The 22,779-nt window shown below is 51.7% G+C and overlaps 3 protein-coding genes across 3 annotated transcripts; 1 reads left to right on the top strand and 2 right to left on the bottom strand.

Moving 5' to 3' along the window:
* Positions 1–3,880: 3,880 nt before the first annotated feature.
* On the bottom strand, positions 3,881–10,673 carry LOC114696449 (keratin-associated protein 10-7-like). The gene is made up of 3 exons (XM_037199561.1): positions 9,354–10,673; positions 7,236–7,324; positions 3,881–4,913 (listed from the first exon to the last, which is right to left on the bottom strand). The coding sequence occupies exons 1-3, from the start codon at positions 10,166–10,168 to the stop codon at positions 4,135–4,137; spliced, it is 1,683 nt and encodes a 560-aa protein (XP_037055456.1). The 5' UTR covers positions 10,169–10,673; the 3' UTR covers positions 3,881–4,134.
* A 5,052-nt stretch (positions 10,674–15,725) lies between these two features.
* Positions 15,726–16,981, bottom strand: LOC114696468 (keratin-associated protein 10-5-like). Its single transcript, XM_028874179.2, has one exon. The coding sequence runs from the start codon at positions 16,930–16,932 to the stop codon at positions 16,147–16,149; it is 786 nt and encodes a 261-aa protein (XP_028730012.1). The 5' UTR covers positions 16,933–16,981; the 3' UTR covers positions 15,726–16,146.
* A 3,569-nt stretch (positions 16,982–20,550) lies between these two features.
* LOC114696450 (keratin-associated protein 10-1-like) lies at positions 20,551–21,590 on the top strand. Its single transcript, XM_037199648.1, has one exon. It carries the CDS (start codon positions 20,597–20,599, stop codon positions 21,365–21,367), a length of 771 nt encoding a protein of 256 aa, XP_037055543.1. The 5' UTR covers positions 20,551–20,596; the 3' UTR covers positions 21,368–21,590.
* The last annotated feature ends 1,189 nt before the right edge of the window (positions 21,591–22,779 follow it).

Here is a 22,779-nt window from a genome sequence, read left to right as displayed (position 1 = left end):
ACATTCCTTCCCTTGAAGAAACAATCCTGTGTACTTAGCATTCCAGGTTCCCCTAGTGTGTGTCTGTGAGCGCAAGGACCTCTGTGCCCCTGATACCAGTAAATTCTTAAACTTAGTTTCTTTCAATTCTCATTCTCTCCCCTCCCCTCACCTGCCTCACCTGCTCTTGCAGGTAAGTCTTGTCCTTTGGCTTGTCTGGTCTCACAGACTCTTTGCCTTGTGCCCGGGACTTGACTTCACTTTCACCCTGGTTAGCATTCTTTCCCTCTACCATTTTGGGATATGCTTCATTCTTGCCTTTGTGAGACCTTGGGGTACATCATTAGATTGTTTATTTTTAGGCTTTCTTTCTTCTGATGTGGGCATTCCTGATAGGAACCTCACTCAGTACTACTTCTGTTGTGCCCTAGGGGTTTCTGTCTGTTATATTATGCTTCTACAACCTCTGGTTTCCTCAGGAACTGAATGCTTACTTTTAAAAAAAAAATGTGTTTCTCTGTGTGTAAAAATGCTTGTGTCATGGTGTACATGTAGAGGTCAGGGGACAATTCTTAAGAGTCAGTTCTCTCCTGCCATTCTGTGGGATCTGGGGCTCAAACTCAGTCTGCTGGAGCCTCACAGAAGCCCCTTTACCCATTGAGCCATTCGACCAACTGAAGCTTATTGTTTGGATATATCTACGTTCATTGATGCTCTATTTAAAATAGGAAGGCAATGGACTCATTCTAGGTGTCCACCAACTAAAGACAATGAAGTGCAGTACATACGCGTAATGGAATTATACTCAGTCACAAGGAAAAATGAAATGATGAAAATCTGAAGGAAAATGGATGGAACCGGAAAGTATCATATTAAGTGAGGCCACACAGGTTCAGAAAGACAAACACTGCTTGTTCTCTCTTATATATGAATTCTAGCTTTTTGTTTTTATATATATGCACTTCTGTGGGGCTGAATGTGTATGGTGCTTAGGAAATTAGGAAGGGAACCTGGGGGTGGTGGTAAGGCTTTCAGAGGAAGTGTGGGGGTAACCGAACATGTGGACATGAACATGGAAGTGGACAATACTGGGGGTGGAATGGTTTACATGGGCAAGGGAAGGGAGGGAGGGAGGAGGCTCAACCAAAGCTAAGTATGTATGAAGGTGCTGTAAGGAAACTTGCTACCATGTAGCAAAATAAAAATAAAATCTGCAGCTCAGTCTCCATGCACTTTAGAATGTCTAAGTTTGGCTTGCTGTTGCTTCCAGACACACACCACTATGACCAGAAAATACACAGGGTGTGATTTCAGTGGTTTTGTAATTTGTTAGGACTTATTTTGTAGCCTCTGATAGGGTCTATTCTAGAGAAAGTTCAAGGTGCCATAGAAAAGACTGTGTATGCTGCAGCTATTGGAATGCCCAGTCGATGCCTGTCAGCACACACATCCTTTGGTCCGCTGTGCTATCAGCTCAGGTATTTGTTGACTTTTGCATGCTCCACCCACTGCTGGGGGTGACTGTTGCATGGTACAGCATCATTTTATTAGGTTCTGTGCCACTTTGGGTTGAACACTGCTTGCTTTGTTAAGTTGAACAACCACTATTGGGTAAATATAGGTTAATAATAGTCTCCTTGATGAATGGACCTCTTGGTCATTGTGTCATTTCATGTTTGTCTCTCCTTTCTGCTTGTATTAATTCTATTTTGTCGGAGATAAGCATAGCCACTCTTGCCGGTTTTCAAGTTCCATTTGCCTAAAAAGATACTCTCATCCCTCTCCTTTAGGCTCTCTGCCTGTGTACCTTTCTGGAGCTGTGAATTTCTTGCAGGCAGTGTGCTGTTGGATCTTGTTTTTCAATCTATTCAGCTGCTCTGCCTTTTAGTTAACAAATTAGGACTGTTGACATTCAGAGTTATTGATGAAGGTATGGGCTTGCACCATTGCTTTTCTTCTAGCTGTTTGTAGTCTTTGTTTCTTTTCTTCCTCTCTTACTTGTCTTTGTGATTTGATGGTTTGCCGAATTCATAGTATTTGATCCTTTTCTATTTCTCTCTGGTATTATTCTGAGGGAACTTTTATTTTCTGCAATTTCTGGGTATAAGATTCTCTTTGTACGGTTGGTATCTTAGCAATGAAATCCCTTCATTTTTGTTTATTGGGGAAGGTCTTTGTTTCTTCTTTGATTCTGAAGCCTTGCTGGCCTTGTAATCTTGGCTGACAGTTATTTCCTTGTAAGACTTTAACACACTGTTCCACACTCTCTGGCCTGCAGAATTTTGCTCAGTAGTCTGCAGCTGATCTGGGGGAGAGGGAGTTGCTGTCAAATGGGACTAGGTGCTTCTCTCTTGCATATTTTAAGTATTTTCTGTCCTGCTGTTTGACAGCCAGACTATAATATTCAGTGGTGAGGGTTTTTCTCTCAGTCTGTTTAAGGTTCTTTGAACTAACTTTCTTTCATTCCCTGGGTGTCCACATCTTTCCTAAGGAATTTTCCAGTAAGATATCATTGGGTAGATTTTTTTATGCTCTGAAATTTTCTCTCTTCCCATTCAGGTATGCCAGTGATGGTGACACTGATGATTGATGGTGTCCTAAAGATCTCCCATGCTCTCTCCATTTTCTCCCCCGCTTTATTTCTGTCTGAATGTGATATTTCAAAAGACCTGTCTTCAAGCCCTGACATGGTTTGCTCTATTTGGCGGAATCTGCTGCTGAGGCTTTCAGCTGAATTCTTTATCCAGATCATGTCTCTCCTAATTTTCAAGATTTCTGGTTGGTTTCTTTTATTAAAACAAAACACAACACAACAAAACAAAACACAGCAACAACAAAACCCTTTCCTGAATTTCTCATTCACAGTCCACATAGTTTTCCTAATTTCATTTAACAATTTATCTATATAACCTTGGGTCTCAGCTCCTTGAGTGCTTTAACAACTGTTTTTTAAATCCTTTATTGAGCATTTCACTCACTTCAACATCATTGGCACCTGTAAATCATTGCTGTAAAAGTCACATTGCCTGTGTTCTTCATATCACTTGTTCTGAGTTGAAATTTGTACACCTGATGAAATGGATGTCCCTGCCACTGTCAGGGATGACCTTAGTGGCTTACCTGAAGGCATTTCCGTCTGGGGACATCAATTTGCCTTGAAGTGGGGGTTGATCTTGAGGAACCACAGTGTGGCCTCTCTGGAGCACCTTTGGGATTAGTGAGTTTGGGGGCAATGTGTCTGTATTGGAATCAGACAGACCATTGTGTCTGTGGGCTATACAAGAGTAGGACGCTCTAGCAGCTCAAGCTGATGTGGCACAGACAGTGGTGGTGGTGGTGGGGTATTGCTGTATAACTCCTGTGTCAGCAACAGCATCCTCTGTATGGTGATGGGGTTTCTTTGGATACCATAAACCTGATATAATGTTTATAAGCATCTCTGGTCATGGCCTGAAGTACTTGGTCTCTGGTTAGATACTGGCCAGCTCTGCCTTGTTGGTGACAGACACTGTGGTGGCACCTAGATGAGGTGGTGGGATCCACAGAGCAGCTTCCCTCAGTCCTGGAATTCTTGGAAGGCCACCGTGCTGAGTTTCTCCTAGGCTCTCAGGACGAGGACACACCCTCCATTGCCCTCCACAGCATGCCTCTCCCTCGACATGAAGCCCTTTCAGCGGGTTTATCAGAGTCACTCCTTGGGCCCCAGAGATGGGAAAGTATAGGTCCAGAACCAGAGCAGGAGGAACCCCACCCTAGTACAGAGTACGGAACAAGGGGACAGGAGCTGTGGGTCTAGGAAATGACTCTAAACTTCACAACTAGAGATACAGGGAGGATGGAAGGGGTGCAGGCCCCAGAGCAAGGCCCCAGGATGACAGTCACAATAGAGACGGAGTGGGTCAGAGGAGACTTTATTGAAGTGCAGAGGTCTAGAGTGGTACAGCTGACCACAGAAGCAGGGTCATCCAGATAGGCAGGGAGGGAAAGGGAGCGGCCAGCGCTCCTGGAGGAACACACTGGTCCTTCTTAGTGGTTGAGCTACACTCTGGTTTCTCTTCAGATGGTACATATCTTTCTTCTGAGCTGTGTCTGCATGAGTGGAAACTACAGGCTGCTGGGGAGGTAGACCCTACTGCTCCCAGTGGGTCCTGGCTCTCAGCAGCTGGACTTCTGGCACACAGGGCGGCAGAGCAGGGAAATGCTGGAGCAGGGCTTGCAGCAGCTGGGCTGGCAGGAGGAGGCACAGCAGGAGGAGGTGGGCACACAGCAGGCAGGTCTGCACACAGGGCGGCAGAGCAGGGACACGCTGGAGCAGGGCTTGCAGCAGACAGGCTTGCAGCAGACAGGCACGCAGCAGGAAGATTGACAGCATGAGGGCTGGCAGCTAGACTGCTGGCAGCATGAGGAGGATCCAGAGCAGATGGGTGTGCAGCAGACAGGCTTGCAGCAAAGAGTCATGCAGCAGGACGGCTGGCAGGGGGAGCAGGTGCAGCAAGCTGGTTGGCAGCTAGACTGCTGGCAGCATGAGGGTGAGCAGCAGACAGATTGGCAGCAGGGGCTGGACACACAGCTCACTGGGGTGCAGATGAGGGTCAGGCAGGGGGCTGGGGCACAGCAGCTGGACTGGCAGCAGCTGGGCACACAACAGCTGGGCTGGCAGCAGCTAGACTGGCAGCAGCTGGGCACACAACAGCTGGGCACACAGCAGCTGGGCTGGCAGCAGCTGGGGGCACAGCAGGTAGGCTCACAGCAGCTCTCTGGGCAGTCGTCCACCTGCCAGGAGGAGATGGTGCGGGCATCAGAGCAGACAGACATGGTGGAGGCGGCCATGGCGGGGTTGGCTGGAGAAGGGTGAGTTTGTGAGTGAGTGAGTGAGTGAGTGTTGAGTGTGAGTGTGTGTGAGGTGCTGGACTGTGGGCCTTTTATCCTCCAACCTGTGTTTTCCCAGAGGGAGACACACCTTTCTTCCTGTTGTGTGCATTATGGGAAGTTCCTCTTCCTGACCAAGCACAGCTTTGGACCTGGGTGGTCTGGGGGGCAGGGCTTGCTGGGAGCTCAAGGGCGAGGTGGGGAGCTCAACTCTGAGAGTGGTAAGGTTGCCACAGGCTCTCTGGCACCTTCTGTCCAGGTGGAGAGACTGTGGGAATCTGAGACCTGGTTTCTGGGAGAGAGAAACAGGTAGCAAAGCTGGTAGCTCAAAGATCCACCTCTGCCAGTGTGCAAGATGTCAGCCATGGGTGGAGGCCTGGTGGCCATACCCTTTGGGACCAGCTGGAGGCACCATCCTCTACCAATGGCTACTGGGGAGCTGAGAAAGGAAGAGCCAGTGGAGAATCACTGTAAGATCTCATCAGAAGTCAGAGAGGCTGAGGCATGCAGGTCTCAAGGTTGAGGCCAGTCTGGACTAGCTATTGAGACCCTGCCGCAAAGCCTTAAAAAAGCAAACAGCAAAACAAAACAAAACAAACAAATAAAAACCCCACCACTACCACTACCACCACCAAAACAACGAGAAACTCATCAGAGACCAGTGTGTCTGTAAGCAACAGCTTCCTCTGGTGTTTATTTCCTGATGTCAAGTGACCCAGGTCAGAGGGCTCTGAGTGTCTATGCAGAGCACACAGCTAGGTCTGTAGTCACAGGGCCACATTGGCTGATACACGGCCTGCCTCTCTTGTTCCATACCTGACAGTTTTCTATGATGATTGGGTAATTTGCACCATTGGGGATATGGCCTGGAATATGGCTCGCTCTCTCTCTCTCTCTCTCTCTCTCTATCTCTCTCTCTCTCTCTCTCTCTCTCTCTCTCTCTCTCTCTCTCTCTCTGTGTGTGTGTGTGTGTGTGTGTGTGTGTGTGTGTGTGTGTCTGGCAGTGCATTCCAGAGGAGGCTCTGTCCTTAATGGCCTTGCCCGAGACGGTCACCTGTGTCACGAAGGGTGTTCCTGATAAAGACTTTTGCAGCCTGGACTCGGAGGACTCTGCTGGTTGAAGTGTGGTTGGGGACAGGACAGTGCCTGCACTTGGTCAAATTCTGCTTTGGGGAGGGAGACTCAGAATATGATACAGCGTCTTCTTGGGAAGTTGGGGTGTAGTTTTGTTCAGTGATGTTGTCGTTTTACGACATTGTAGTCCTTGGGTGACAGGGAGTGCTGAGCACCCGAGGAAGGATGAAATCCAAGATCACAGCAGTGAGTTCTAGAATGGGAGAGGGCTGGGCGTATGGGTCACTGCTGGAAGCCTGTGTTGAGGTCAGGTGGATGCCTCTTGCCAGCTGCCCTCAGCTTTTCTGAGGTGGGGAACTGTGCCAGGGAAGCGGTGTGAAGCTATAAAACTGTTCGTGGAATTTATGAATTCCAGCTAAGCTGGGGGTGGGGGGTTCTAATGGGTCATTTATTCCACAGTAACACTTAGGAAAAGTCCCCAGCCATTTCCCTGGGAAATACACTAAGAGGTGACATTCTCCATGTCTTCACACAGTACTGATGCATGTGTCCCCAGACAAGACACATGGCTTCACACCCCTGCCTCCATTTCAGGAGGTTCTGGGTTCTGTCTGTGGAACATACGCTGTGTAGCTCCCATGGGTGACACGGGCTGAGTCTTGGTGTTCTGTCCCCTCATCTCTTTCTATAGATTAGATATTCCGGAGTCACTGGGTTGTGGGGAAAGGGGAGTGTGAGGTGACAAAAGACCCATGTGTTCCAAGACCATGAACCTAAGACTGTGTCTTCTGAGGCCAATTCCTACATCTTCATAGTGAGCTCACACTTGAGTGATTGGCTTTATTAGATATTTTATTCCGGCCTATCCAAAGGGCTGGGCAACTTTGTGCCTTTATCAGCTTGTCCCTGATGCCTAGTGAATGCTACCTTGGTCTTTCACCATGGCTGGGTTTGGGGGAGATAGGGATGAACCCCTTTCTCAGACGCTAAGGTGGCCCAGAGTTCAGTCTTTTTTTTTTTAATAATTCATTTATTTTTACTTTATTTGCATTGGTGCATGACCTGCATGTATGTCTATGTGAGGAGTTACAGAACAGTTGTGATCTGCCATGTGGGTGCTGGGAATTGAACCCGGGTCCTCTAGAAGAGCAGTCAGTGCTCTTAACCACTGAGCCGCCTCCAGATGCCCATGTGGCCACAGGGAAGGAACTGTCCAGACCTGTCCAGCCGCGTTTGACAGCTTTTCATGTCTCTGGGCTCTCAGCTAAGACTCTCTCTAGCAGCAGGTTCAGAGCCCTGCAGCCCTCACATACCAGGCTTGCCACTGGCCTTGATGGTACCAATTATACAAGGACCGGTGAACAGCAGAGACAGGGGATTGTTTTTAAAAAGTGCAGCCACCCTGGGAAGAGCAGGAGAGGGCCAGTGAAAACACCCGCCCCCCGAGTCCATCTTCAGTGTTCTGGCACCAGGGTAAAGCTGAAGTAGAGGGTAGCAGGTATGCCCAGCCAGCAATGCTGGTCAAGCTGTCGTCCTGCCCACCATCCTCGATTGGGCTCCGGTGGCTCCTGCATGGTATTCTGGGAGGCAAACTCCTCCTCTGGCTAGGATCAGGCTCAGCCTCTTCCTTCTTCCGGCATGAAACTCCCAGGGACATTCCAATTCCTTGGAGTCTGTTGTCTCAAAAGTCTGCAGGGCCTTTAGGTGACCTTCCCCCTGCCAAGTGGCCACATGCTCTTCCATCATCTCATGAACATCATCACCTGGTCACCGAGAGGCCACATCCTAGTGGGTCACAGCCATGTTGCTGCTCCAAGTTTGTGAGTTCAATTGACCATGAACCCTTGCATAAGAGCCCACAGCCTTCTCAGGGTCTACCAGATACTGTCCACGGGCAGAGGGCTGAGGACATCCTCAGACCCCACAGCACGGACCTGACTAAGCTGAGGCCATGGCTGGGTTATGGCCACTGGGGAAGTGAGTCTGGAGCTATGACTGACAGATACTTGCATCCTGGCTCAGGGGGGTCACCCACGCCCCCAGCCCGCTCGGAGCTGGGCCTTCTCAGCTCTACCCAGTTCGGGTCTCCTAGGGCTGTCCTAGCACTCTGGCATAAAAGCACAATGCAGTATCAGGGGAGACATCCCTGTGCAGAAGAGAGCTGGCAGGCAGGGTGGGCAGCAGGCTGTGCAGGAACACTGAGTGAGGCACCAGGGCATATTAGATCTCTCTGGAAATGCCATCACACGCATGCTCAGAGCTGCATCTCACCATTTCCAGTCCACCTCTCAGCACAGTTAAGGTGACGGCCAGGACCAATTACGACAGGTGTGTGGATCCTGATTCAATGTCGCCACACTGATGGAGCTGCTAGGCCACACCCAAGGGTTGGGAACTGATAGGAGTCAGGGTTCTCTCCCTGAGTACCTGTACATCCTGCTCCACCCTTGCCAAGGTGCAGACCTGCTCCAAGGACAAGGGAAGCAGGCTTGTCACAGAAGGAGAATTGGTGACAAGGATTTTCAGACAGCTAGCAGCACCCAGAGAGAGGACCTATGGGTGCCGAGGCTGCAGCAGCTCTGCCCCGTTTCCTGCATCCACAGAAAGCCTGGTGCTGACCAGTTTGCACAGATGGACAGCATAGGCCTCATATGTAGGTGACCAGCCCTGGGGAGTCCTGGGCATGTGGCCTTTTGGTTGAATCTGTCTGGGAAGAGGCCCTGAACTTCAGAAGAGAGATCACAGGCCTTCATGATCACTGGGCAGGGTCACTCAGTTCCAGATATGCCTCTGGTTAAGGGAGACTGTACTCCATGGAGGTCACGTGCCCTCACAGCATGAGGGAAGTGATGGCTGTTGTCCGTAGCCTACCTGACTAGAAGACTGAGGTGCATTCTGGGGTGTGTCTGAGAGGACATTTTGAGAGCAGGTTCCCTGGGGGGAATACACCCTGCCTGTGAGCAATACCTTCCCATGGGCTGGAGCAGGGAGGACAGAAGGACAAAGGAGGGAATGAAACACAAACATCTCTCTCTGCTTCCTGGACACTGTGAAGAGAGCTGCTTCATTCTCACCTCCCCTGAAGCGATGGGTAAAGCCCTGAGTGAGGCCGTTCCTGCCTCCCTGTTGTCTGTGCTAGACGTTTTATCTCAGACATAAGAAAAATAACGACACAGAAGGGTGTTGGGTGGCCATGGATTTATTGGTGTTGTGCGGTGCTAATATCAGGGCAAGTGACCCAGAGCAGCACAGGGACAGGGACTCAGTGACTCTGGGGAGGTAGGAGGAGAAGTCAGGTCAGCACAGGGGACACATGGTGTCCCTCTTCTGCGGGGACCGTCAGGTCAGGAGCAGACCGGAGAGGCTGAGAGGCGCCACAGGGAGGGACCTGAGCCAGCTGGCACCAGGAACAGGCCCATCAGCAGCTGGACTTCTGTCCCGAGGAGAGGCCACAGCAGGCAGGGCGACAGAGCAGGGACACACTGGAGCAGGGCCTGCAGCAGCTGGGCTGGCAGGAGGAGGCACAGCAGGAGGAGGTGGGCACACAGCAGGCAGGTCTGCACACAGGGCAGCAGAGCAGGGACACGCTGGAGCAGGGCTTGCAGCAGACAGGCTTGCAGCAGACAGGCACGCAGCAGGAAGATTGACAGCATGAGGGCTGGCAGCTAGACTGCTGGCAGCATGAGGAGGATCCAGAGCAGATGGGTGTGCAGCAGACAGGCTTGCAGCAGACAGGCACACAGCAGGAAGATTGACAGCATGAGGGCTGGCAGCCTGAGGAGGATCCAGAGCAGATGGGTGTGCAGCAGACAGGCTTGCAGCAGACAGGCACACAGCAGGACGGCTGACAGCATGATGAAACTCCACAGACAGGTGTGCAACAGACAGGTGTGCAGGAGAGAGGAACGCAACAGGGCTGCTGACAGGGGGAGCAGGTGCAGCAAGCTGGCTGGCAGCTAGACTGCTGGCAGCATGAGGGTGTGCAGCAGCTGGTGCAGGCAGACTGGCAGCAGTGGCTGGACCCACAGCTCACTGGGGTGCAGAGGAGGCAAGGGGTTGGGGCACAGCAGCTGGGAGCACAGCATGGGGGCTCACAATAGCTCTCCTGGCAATTGTCCACCTGCCAGGAGGCACCCGTGCAGGCGCCGGGAGAGCAGATCCGGCTGCCGCAGCTCAGATTGCTAGAGCAGACGGATGTGGTGGACGCAGCAATCACGCAGGTCCTCGTGCAGCAGGTGTCAGCCATGGTGGGGGTTGGACTAGGAGGAGTGCCCGTGTGAGTGTGAGTGAGTGTGTTTGTGTGAGGTGCCTGGCCCTGGGGTTTTTATGCTCCTCCCACGTACCTGTCCTCATGAGTGTGGCCATCTTTCCTTTCCTTGTTGTTCATCCGGTTTCCAGACAACAACAGCCAGTTTACACAGCTGGGCCAAGGCACATCCTTGTCCTGAGTGACCACGTGACACTACGGCCGGGTGGAGCCGGGTTCTGTGAATTTCCTCTGCTGTCTCCCACATTATCTTCAGGAACACAAGCTCCAGCAGACCCAGTGTCATGCCCTCCCCACGCTGCAGGCCCCTCTGTTCCTGCAGGTGGTGACCACCTTCTCCTCCATCCCACAGACCCAGGGTCCCTCTCCTCCTTCTCACAGACCCAGCGGGTCCTTCTCCTCCATCCCACAGACCCAGGGTCCCTCTCCTCCATCCCACAGACCCAGCAAGTCCCTCTCCTCCATCCCAGAGACCAGCAGGTCCCTCTCCTCCATCCCATAGACCCAGGGTCACTCTTCTCCATCCCATAGACCCAGGTCCCTCTCCTCCATCTCACAGACCCAGCGGGTCCTTCTCCTCCATCCCACAGACCCAGCAGGTCCCTCTCCTCCATCCCAGAGACCAGCAGGTCCCTCTCCTCCATCCCACAGACCCAGGGTCCCTCTCCTCCATCCCACAGACCCAGCAGGTCCCTCTCCTCCATCCCACAGACCCAGGGTCCCTCTCCTCCACCCCACAGACCCAGCAGGTCCCTCTCCTCCATCCCACAGACTCAGGGGTCCCTCTCCTCCATCCCACAGACTCAGGGGTCCCTCTCCTCCATCCCACAGACCCAGGTCCCTCTCCTCCATCCCACAGACCCAGGTCCCTCTCCTCCATCCCACAGACCCAGGTCCCTCTCCTCCATCCCACAGACCCAGGTCCCTCTCCTCCATCCCACAGACCCAGGTCCCTCTCCTTCATCCCACAGACCCAGGGGTCCCTCTCCTCCATCCCACAGACTCAGGGGTCCCTCTCCTCCATCCCACAGACCCAGGGGTCCCTCTCCTCCATCCCACAGACTCAGGGGTCCCTCTCCTCCATCCCACAGACCCAGGGTCCCTCTCCTCCATCCCACAGACCAGCAGGTCCCTCTCCTCCATCCCACAGACTCAGGGGTCCCTCTTCTCCACCCCACACTCTTTGTTGTACAATTAATTACTTATTAAAATAGCATGCTCATTCTGGTTTTTTGTTTTTGTTTTTACTTTTTGTCTTTAGATATGACCCAACTCCCTACTGTGGAGGACAGCATTCTCTCTCACTGTCACCTCCTGGGAGCCCCTCCCCCCATGCTGAAGACAGTACCCCCTCAGTGAGCACTTAAACCAGAGCACCCACCATTTATGGTGTAATGTTACTTTATTTCACGTCTATGTCAGTCTTATCTTCGTTGAATGTTTTCTGTGTGGGTGGACAGGCCTAATCTGTGTACTCACTTGCATTTCGGTTTTGATTCTCCCTCTTGGAGCTGTCATATCCTCTGTTTTTGTTTTCCTGTACTCCGGTCATTACATCTTCCTGGATTGTCCTCTAAGTCTCCCCAAGCTCTGAGAACACAAACACCTCCAGTAACTGATGGTGTTATTTCTTGTAAACATCACTCTAGTACTCTGAATTCACAGGACGGTTTGAGTTGACAGGCCTCAGACCCAACTGAACCCTCAACTTTCCTCATCTCTCAGGGCTAACCCATCTCAGCCTTACTGCCCCCCAGCCCTTGGCCCCCCAGCCCTTGGCCATCCCTCAACCCTTACCCTCCCCCAGCCCTTGGCCATCCCTCAACCCTTACCCTCCCCCAGCCCTTGGCCATCCCTCAACCCTTACCCTCCCCCAGCCCTTGGCCCTCCTCAGCCCTTGCCCTCCCCCAGCCCTTGGCCATCCCTCATCCCTTACCCTCCCCCAGCCCTTGGCCCCCCTCCTGTGTCTTCCTTACTATTCCTGTGTCTTTTCCTTCATTTTTTTTTTTCAGTGATGGCTCCTTGTGATTTCTTTCTGGGTTGATGCCCTTATTTTGGAGGCTTTGAAGGCTTTCTGGGAATGGGTTCTATTCTTGTGATCCATAGCATGAACTACAATCCAGTTTTCCTAGCACCTTCAGTGGAAAAGGCTGTCTTTCCCCAGAGATATTTGTGGCACAGTTTGTAGTTGTAGGGAGGGGTCTAGAGGTCAACACTGAGCATCTTCTTCAGTCACTCACCACTTTATTTTTTTGAGACGTGGTCTCTCACTGAACCTGTAGCTCACCAACTCAGCTAGACTGGCTAGCCAGTGAGCTCCGGGATCCCCCTGCCTCTGCCTCCCCGGTGCTGAAGGTAGAGACACTTGCAGCTGTACCCAGCTTTCACCTGAGTGCTGGGAGTCTACTCAGGTCAAGACATTTGTGCAGAAAGCACTTTTTCCACAAAGCCATCTCTCCAGCCTCCTGGTACCTTTTCCCCCTATAGTTGGGTCTTCTATTTCGCTGGTCTACATGTCTACTTTTGTTCTGGCAAACTGCTGCTTTGGGGACTTAACAACTGTTGTACAGTTTGAGATGAGTCAGTGTGACACCTCCAGCCTTGATCTTTGTGTTCAGGTATGCTTTAAAAATTCAAAGTCTTTCAAGCAGGGGTGTGATGGTGTGCACCTTAATCTCTGCACTTGGGAGGCAGAGGCAGGCAGATCTAAGAGTTTGAGGCCAGCCTGGTTTACAGAGTGAGTTCTAGGACAGCCAGGGCTACACAGAGAGACCCTGTCTTGGAAAAAAATTCAAGTTCTTTTGTGCTTCCTCATGAATTTTAGGACTTATTTTCCTATTTCTCTTAGAGAAGGCTATTGGAATTTTAATGAGCGTGCATTGACTCTATAGGTTCCTTTTGTAACACACCATTTTCACGTTACTGGTTCTTAGCTCTGTGACCATAGGAAGTCCTCCTTTCCACTAGGGCTCTTCCCCCTCTCTTCCTTTTAACTCCTTGGTTTATTTGTAAGTGTTTTGTTCTCTGAGACAACTGAAAGTGGGGTTCTGAGTCTTGCTTTTTTTTCTCAATCTGTTCATCATTGTAATATCTGTGTGGTGATTTTATATTCTGCCACAAGTGTTTATCAGATTTAAGCATTTCTGGTGGAATCATTGGGGGCTTTTACATAGGAATACTGTCTGAAAATAAGGACATTTTGATTTTTGTCTCTCTCCTATTTGTATCCCATTTCTTTATCATGTCTTATTGCTGTGGCTATGAAATCAGGCTATGAATATGTATGCCAGGAGGCTCAGTAAATAAACCACTCAAAATGGCTGCTCTATAATTGGGGGGGGGGAGATAAGAGAGAAAGAACAGTCAGAATCATCTGAAAGAGTCCAGAGCAGTCACACGGAGGCAGCGCTTAGTTCACCGTCTTACCCCGGAAGTTGGTATTGTAGTATCATTCAGATTGTTACATTAAATATTTTTATTATTTGTCACAATTGATCTTTATCATCATTTTTCTCTTCTGGATTTGCCAGTGTTTCAATTTGTATTGTCTTTCATCAGCAACTCATCAGTTTTATTTATATCTACAATTCCTGCCTTACCTATCACTTGTTTGTTTATTTTGTGTGTGCATGTACAGGCCAGATGTTGACAGAGGATGCTTTCCTTTGTCACTCTCCACCTCGTTTTTTCTGAGATAGGATCTTTCTCTGAATCCAGAGCCCACCGATTCAGACAGACTAGCTGGCCAGGGAGCCTTGGGGACCCTCCTGCTTCTGCCTCCCCAGCCCTGGGATTACGGGGTCTGCAGCCATGCCCCACTATTTTATAAACATGGGCTCCAGGGTCCTCATGCCTGAGAAGACAACAGTCCACTAATTTCTGGATCTCCCCAGTTGTCTTCTAAAATTTAAAATTTCCCCTTTAAAAATTCACTTTGGAAGTGCTTGTGGTTTTGTGGGCTGAACTCTTAATTTCAATCCTAAGGATTTGATTTTCTTCTGAGTCCCACCTCTCTCTCCCCCATTAACTGTGTTCTGAGAAGCAGCTCGGCCACACTCGCTATTTGGTCCATGAAGCACGTCCACCTCGCTGCTGGGTCCACCATGTGTCTCCACTTTTGAATCGGCTGGAGGGGGTGTCTTTAGATTTCCCAAAGGTGACTTTCATTTTTATGGCTATGAGTTTGTTTTATTAACTGTGGTTCAGGAGAGTGGTCTTTATAATGTCTTTTTCTTAGTATTTTATTACAGCTCATTAGCAGCAGACAATACAGAACATAACGTACCCAGCACACATGAGCCCAGCAGCCCGGCTGACGCATCTCAGCAGTTGCTGACCTGCTCAGCTCTCTAGGAGCCATTGTCCCCACAGTCTGGAGAGGACGTGTGTGGGACATTGCTCTCTTGTTCATTTCTGAGTGTTTTCATGGACTCACTATAGATGTTTAGAATGGCAATGAACACTTGCCTCCCTGCCTGTTTCAAGTGAAGTCATTCTGTCTGTCTGTATGCTTTGGCCGCGTGGTGACCAGCCATCTTGAAGGTTCCAGCTCTCTCTCCTTTGCTCATCTACGTCTTCTTGTCATGGGTGGGAATGACTTTTGGTCACAGGGTGTCTCCATAAGTGCCTACTGCCACCTCTTTTGCTCATTTATTTTAGTTTCATTGTAAATCAGAATTTGGGTCCTTTGTCAGTTACATACTATTAGTGAAGGTAACTGCTATCTGCAGGGCCCAGGACAGAGTGTCTCAGGAGCTTGAGACTGTGAGGCCCTTTCTGCTCCCAGAATCCCTTCCTAGGGCATATCCTCCACCTCCACACCCAGGCCTCCAAGGCACTATAGACCAGAAAGGCTCTGAGAGCTGTGGCCTGGAGATGGCAGATTATTGCCAACAATTTAGTTTCCAGATACCACTGTGTGGCTCTAACTGTGACAGGCTGGACCAGGCCACAAGTCCAGGCTAGAGAGGGTACTCCCAGCCAAGAAAAGGAGCTTGAGGTCAAGTCCCAGGAAGCAGAGGCAGGAGCTCTCCAGGGAATGTCCTCAGCACCTCTAGCAAGGATAGATGGCCCATGCAAAATGTCATCAAGGTGTGCTTTAGACTTGTGACCAGGCTTTCTGTGAGTGGTCATCAAACACCCCTGCCATACACCAAAGGCCCACAATCCCTTGGGAGAGCAGGTATCCAGCCATGCTGTTTTATGAAGACCACAGACCGGTGAGACTGTATGCTAGGAGCCTCCCAGACCCAAGTTCTCTACAAAGAACAGCTCCCAGAACTCACCAACCAGGACAGGGAAGTCTGGGGGAGTCAGGGTGGCCAAAGTCACGCCCAGGATAGGTGCCACTGTCAGACCCCCCCCTCCCCCCGCCGCCGCTATTGTGTCCCTGAACACAAGTTTATCCCTTGGACATACCTATGGACAGGGAATGATGGCTTCTGACACCATGGCAGGGGATGGGCACAGTGCCCTTGTGAGCAGCTGGGGATGGGAACTTGAGCATTCATGTGAGCCCAGAGACAATCTTGGTTAGGTTTGTCAAGCAGTTTATTGGAATATGACAGGTGCAGCTGAAGAGGGATTGGATAGGAGGCTGAGAATCCAGAAGAGCCAGGGCTGGCCTACACACAGCAGAGCCCTGCCACAGACCCAAGGAAATGGCTGGGAGTCCATCTCCTAAGTGGCTTCTGCTTCTGTTTGGCTAGACTGTAGAGAGCCATGCTCCTCACTGTGGCAGAACTGGGAGGTTCCCTGACTAGGAGCGGGGGACTTCTCCCAAAGTGAGGGAGGGGCAAGCAAGTGACAGCCGAGGCCCTGCAAGACCCTGGAGGAGTTGTGTAGACAGTTGCTGGTCACTAGCAGAGAAGCCAGGGGTCCAGTGAGAGGGAGCTCCAAAGCTCCGGGTTGACAACAGAGCCCATTCAGCAGTTGGACTTCTGACCTGATGAGAGGACTCAGCAGGTCGGGCAGGAGCAGGCAGGGCGGCAGAGCAGGGACACACTGGAGCAGGGCTTGCAGCAGCTGGGCTGGCAGGAGGAGGCACAGCAGGAGGAGGTGGGCACACAGCAGGCAGGTCTGCACACAGGGCGGCAGAGCAGGGACACGCTGGAGCAGGGCTTGCAGCAGACAGGCTTGCAGCAGACAGGCACACAGCAGGAGGATTGACAGCATGAGGGCTGGCAGCTAGACTGCTGGCAGCATGGGGAGGATCCAGAGCAGATGGGTGTGCAGCAGACAGGCTTGCAGCAGACAGGCTTGCAGCAGACAGGCACGCAGCAGGAAGATTGACAGCATGAGGGCTGGCAGCTAGACTGCTGGCAGCATGGGGAGGATCCAGAGCAGATGGGTGTGCAGCAGACAGGCTTGCAGCAAAGAGTCACACAACAGGGAGAGCAGGTGCAGCAAGCTGGCTGGCAGCTAGACTGTTGGCAGCATGAGGGTGAGCAGCAGACAGATTGGCAGCAGGGGCTGGACACACAGCTCACTGGGGTACAGATGAAGCTCAGGCAGGGGGATGGGGCACAGCAGCTGGGCTGGCAGCAACTGGGCACACAGCAGCTGGACTGGCAGCAGCTGGGCTGGCAGCAGCTGGACTGGCAGCAGCTGGGCACACAACAGCTGGGCTGGCAGCAGCTGGGGGCACAGCAGGTAGGCTCACAGCAGCTCTCTGGGCAGTCGTCCACCTGCCAGGAGGAGTTGGTGCGGGCATCAGAGCAGACAGACATGGTGGAGGCGGCCATGGCGGGGTTGGCTGGAGGAGAGTAAGTTTGTGAGTGAGTGAGTGAGTGAGTGTTGAGTGTGAGTGTGTGTGAGGTGCTGGGCCGTCAGCTTTTATCCCGCTGTGCTGCTGTTGTCTGGCTTGGCCTCCCTTCCTTGTTGGTGTGGCTCGTGGTCATCATCAGGTGTTTGTTTGTCTGGGATGTTGTTGTCAGGCCTGTCTGCCTCCTGCCAGTGGGTGGTGCTGGGGACAGAGGTGGGGCAGTTAGGTGAGGCTCTGTGAGCAGTGAGGTTGGGGTGTCACTGGTGGGACTCTCCCAGCCATCCTATGGCAACAGAGATGTCATCCGGCCATGGCCAGGTGCTAGGACCCCGTCCCCTCTCAAGAAGTAGTAGCAGGAGAACAATGTCCTCAGGCCAGTACTCCTCCCACAGCCCAGCTCTGGTGAGGACAGCTGTCACTCATTGCAGTGCCGAGACCAGAGGTGTGCGGTGACATGTGTAGAGCCATTGGGTTGAGGGTGCAGCGACTGGCCTGTAACCTCCACCCCTGGAGTCTCCTCAGCTCCTGCACCTCTCTGTGTCCACCCTGCCCTGGGCCTGTGTCCACCCTGCCCTGTCTTTGTACTTAGGGCTGCAGAATGATAAGCTTGGCCCCCACATACCCAAGAAGGCTAGCAGTTCCTGGCTGGGCTCTCAGTTTCTAACCTCAAGGAGGTTCATGATCCATCAAAACCATAGGAACAGCGTATGGGCCAGGAACGTGTACAGCTCTGTCTCACTGCTCAGTGCTCTCCAGCCATCCCTTGTCCACTCCATCCTTCTCCAAAGCTGCTAACATTCCCTGCCAGCCCTTCTGCCCTCCAGTCACCCAGCTTTGCCACTCAAGCACTGGGATGTGTGTCTACAGCCACTGCTTTAAAGTTAGGTCACATAGGTCCACAGAGCCCAGTGTAGAAGATGCATCTGGAAGTTAGACTGTGTGTCATCCAAAGCTGGTGCTGGCCAGTGTCCTCTGGAAGCAGTTGCTCCCATGTGCTCCATTTCCATCTCTCTGTCTCGCTACACATATGCACATGTATGCACACATGCACATATTCGGAGCCCATTCTCCTCACCCTAGTGGTTGTGTTCTGTGAGGCGCTAGCACTGATTCAGCGGATGCTAGCCAGTTGCTGCTGGGGTTCACACAGGGTCAGTTTCCCATGAGCCTCTGGTCATCCCATGTGCCACATGGGAGCTTGTCTGGTCTCTGGTCATCCCATGAGCTACCCGGGAGCTTGTCTGATGTGCTTCTGTCCAAAGGCTCCTTGAGCCATCCACATGGCAGACTCATCACCACTGGCCTCACTGCTGCATCAGAGCTTGTGGACTCTCTATGAAGTGCCCTGTAGTACTAATGTCACAGGACATGGTGGTTCAGCACCATTCAGGGGCATTCCCTAGCAAGAGGACAGCACAACCCCAGAAAACTTGTTACCAAGGAGACCCAATGGGGCTTGTTTTCAGGATGAGTCAAAACCAGAAGGCAGAGCCCTATTATTATCACATCCTACCCAGCTGGGAGCATGTACCTTAATATTCCCTGCTCTGTATCTATTCATGGATAGCCACAGAAAGATCACAAGTAGATTTGGAGATGCAGATAAATGTCAGAAAGTAAAAATTAAACAGAATCCACAAATGGTGAGGATTGACTCTCTGCCTATCAATCCAACCACTCATCCACACATCTACCTACTCATCTATACATCTGTCCATCCATCCATCCATCCATCCATCCATCCATCCATCCACCCACTCAATCACTTATTCATCCATCCAGCTATCTATCCATCCATCTACTTAACCATCCATCCACCAACCCATCCATCTTTTATCATCATGCATTCATCCATCCACTAACACACTCATCTATCTACTAACACACTCATCCATCCACTAACGCACTCATCTATCTACTAACACATTCATTCACTCACCCACCTACTTACTCACCCATTTATCTATCCATCCATCAATGTACCCATCCACCCATGTACCCATCCATCCACCACCCACTCATCTATGTACTTATACCCTCATCATCTACCAACCACTCTCCCACCCACCGTCAATCCATTCTTCTATCATCCATACATCATTTCATTCACTCATCCACCACCCATCCATCTATCCACTTACCATCCACTATCCTATCTATCTATCTACTTACTCATTCATCTACTGACTCATGCACCCATATATTTACCTATCTACCCACCTACCCATCCACCCACCTATCCATGTATCTACCAACCCACTTAGATATCCATTTACTCACCCAGCCAATCCACCCAGCAAACTACTCATCTATCTTCTCATGTATCCATCTTACCCACTTATCCATCCACCTACCCCCTCATCTATCCATTCATCTATCCATCAACTCACTCATACACTAGCCCATCCGTCTACTTGCTCATTCATCTACCCACTCACCCATCCATCCACTCACCCATCCATCCACTCATCTATCTACTTATCCATCTGCTTGTCCATCCGTCATTCATCATCTACCTATCCATCCTCTATGTATGTATATAATATGTATGTGCACATAAATATGTCTCCATATTTATAGAGTTTAACAACACAAACAGTATCATACCTAACCCACCACATTGTTTTTTTATCTTAATTCAAGAAGTTCCTTTTCTGTGACTTCGCAAAGATTTGTCTCATTTACAGCTGACAGAGTTCTAGATTGGTCCATAGGTGCATCCCCTGTTTGGTGTGATTCAAAATAACACACATTTGCCACACAGCATGTGTGTTGGGAATCTGCTACAGCAAAACCTGGCTCTGTGGGGCTGTATCAAAGCACCCCCTAATGATTCCATTGGGCAGATCCCCTTCCCACTCATGTGGCCACTGAGACATTTAAGACTGAGTGCCTCAGTTTCTTTTTGGCTGTGGAGCCTCATCTTTAGGCATCCTATCTATGGATAGGTTGTGAAGTGTGGTTTCTTCTAAGCATGAGAAGCACTCCCAAGACATCAGCACCCTCAGCTGCTGCATGCTGGCCCTTGCTGTGGGGCGTGGCCCACCACAGTACAAGCCTGGGAGCACCCTGCACATGAACACAGGGGTAGGGACATACAGCACCCCCCCATCCCTGCCCCCTGCGCCACAATCTGTCACTGTTACTTGGACAACAGCTTTGCACACACTCCATCCTGACCCTTGGAGACTTTCTGTGCTGAGAATTGATTCTACAAACGTGACCCACAGAGCTCCCGTGACCAGGACCCTCTTGCTGGGCTCCCTAAGCTCAGCCCCTCAGATAGCTGAGTCTGCAGGGGAACCCATGGCTGTCTCTGGTGTTGTCCTAGGGAGTAGAGATGTAGGGGTTTCCCCACACTGCCTCTGAAGGACCTGCTTGCAAATGTGCATTCTGTCCATCTCAGTGTGGGGCCACTCAGAGATGGGGAAGAGCAGCAGATTTGCACAGACTCGGGATGTTTACGAGATGAGTGACAGTTCACAGCTAAACAAGGAACTTTTAATGAGACTGCTGGGTCGCCAAACAAGGAAGGCTAAAGCCACCAAGGGGAATAAAAGCCGAGGGCTCTGCGCTTCACATACACACTCAACACTCACTCACTCACTCTCTCACAAACTCACTCTCCTCCAGCCAACCCCGCCATGGCCACCTCCACCATGTCTGTCTGCTCTGATGCCTGCACCAACTCCTCCTGGCAGGTGGATGACTGCCCAGAGAACTGCTGTGAGCCTACCTGCTGTGCCCCCAGCTGCTGCCAGTCCAGCTGCTGCCAGCCCAGCTGCTGTGTGCCCAGCTGTTGTGTCCCTAGCTGTTGTGTGCCCAGCTGCTGTGCCCCAGCCCCCTGTACAACTCTTATCTGCACCCCAGTGAGCTGTGTGTCCAGCCCCTGCTGCCAATCTGTCTGCTGCTCACCCTCATGCTGCCAACAGTCTAGCTGCCAGCCCTCATGCTGTCAATCCTTCTGCTGTGTGCCTGTCTGCTGCAAGCCTGTCTGCTGCACACCCATCTGTTCTGGATCCTCATGCTGCCAGCAGTCTAGCTGCCAGCCCTCATGCTGCCAATCTTCCTGCTGTGTGCCTGTCTGCTGCAAGCCTGTCTGCTGCACACCCATCTGCTCTGGATCCTCCTCATGCTGCCAGCAGTCTAGCTGCCAGCCCTCATGCTGTCAATCTTCCTGCTGTGTGCCTGTCTGCTGCAAGCCTGTCTGCTGCAAGCCCTGCTCCAGTGTGTCCCTGCTCTGCCGCCCTGTGTGCAGACCTGCCTGCTGTGTGCCCACCTCCTCCTGCTGTGCCTCCTCCTGTCAGCCCAGCTGCTGCAAGCCCTGTTCCAGTGTGTCCCTGCTCTGTCGCCCTGCCTGCTCCCGCCAGGCCTGCTGTGGCCTCTCCTCAGGCCAGAAGTCCAGCTGTTGCTGACCTGTCCCCCAGTGAGAGCATTTCCTGTATTTACAGTGAGTGCTAAGGAACCAGAGCTCACAGAAGTATGTCCATACTCCATGCTCTATGCAGCAGGGCAGACCATGGCAGTGCCCTCCTCTCTCTGCCTCTGACCTTTCCAGGTCCAGCAATCTCACCTCGTTGTGACTGTCCCTTCTCTGAATACACTTGAGCCTTCTGAGCAATAAAAACCCTGACTGAACCTGTTTAGACTCCCATGGTCCTTATCGACATCTCATGGTTTCTCCTTTGCATCTGGCAATCTGCTGTGCTTTGGAACCTATTTGTGCTAGTTCAGGGAACAGGTCCCTCTGTCACCTTGCTTTGTAACTGTGCTTCCTCTGTACAGTGCCAATCAAACCTGAACAGGCGCTTCCATGCCCTGTGCTTCCCAGAGCAGCCCAGGTGCCTCCTCCCTGAGTGTTCGCCAAGTGCTGCCTCGGCTCGCCTGAGGTCTGCGGCTGTGCCCGGTTCAGTGGTGCTAGCAACCAGAATCAGGTCTGGGCCACGGGCCTTGTGAGTAGACGTGTCCCTGCCTCTAGACTTCACTTGGTTCTAAATGCAGAGACCTTCAATGTGTGGGAGGACATGGGCTGTGATTGGAGAGTAAGCACACTGTGATAGAGCACACAGGCCAGGCACACTGTGATGGAACACACCGTAGTGGAGCACACAGGCCAGGCACACTGTGATGGAGCACACTGTGGTGGAGCACACAGGCCCAGCACACTGGTGGAGCACACTGTGATGGAGCACACTGTGAGGGAGCACACTGTGATGGAGCACACTGTGATGGAGCACACTGTGAGGGAGCACACTGTGATGGAGCACACTGTGATGGAGCACACTGTGATGGAGCACACTGTGATGGAGCACACTGTGAGGGAGCACACTGTGATGGAGCACACTGTGATGGAGCACACTGTGAGGGAGCACACTGTGATGGAGCACACTGTGATGGAGCACACTGTGATGGAGCACACTGTGGTGGAGCACACAGGCTAGGCACACTGTGATGGAGCACACTGTGATGGAGCACACTGTGATGGAGCACACTGTGATGGAGCACACTGTGGTGGAACACACTGTGGTGGAGCACACTGTGATGGAGCACACTGTGATGGAGCACACTGTGGTGGAGCACACTGTGATGGAGCACACCGTGGTGGAACACACTGTGATGGAGCACACAGACCCAGCACACTATGATGGAGCACACTGTGATGGAGCACACTGTGATGGAGCACACTGTGATGGAGCACACTGTGGTGGAGCACACTGTGATGGAGCACACTCTGGTGGAGCACACTATGGTGGAGCACACTGTGGTGGAGCACACTGTGGTGGAGCACACTGTGATGGAGCACACAGGCCCAGCACACTGTGGTGGA

Source organism: Peromyscus leucopus, chromosome 16_21, assembly GCF_004664715.2.
Source record: "Peromyscus leucopus breed LL Stock chromosome 16_21, UCI_PerLeu_2.1, whole genome shotgun sequence".
Classification (NCBI taxonomy): domain Eukaryota; kingdom Metazoa; phylum Chordata; class Mammalia; order Rodentia; family Cricetidae; genus Peromyscus; species Peromyscus leucopus.
This window is presented reverse-complemented; position numbering and strand designations above follow the sequence as displayed.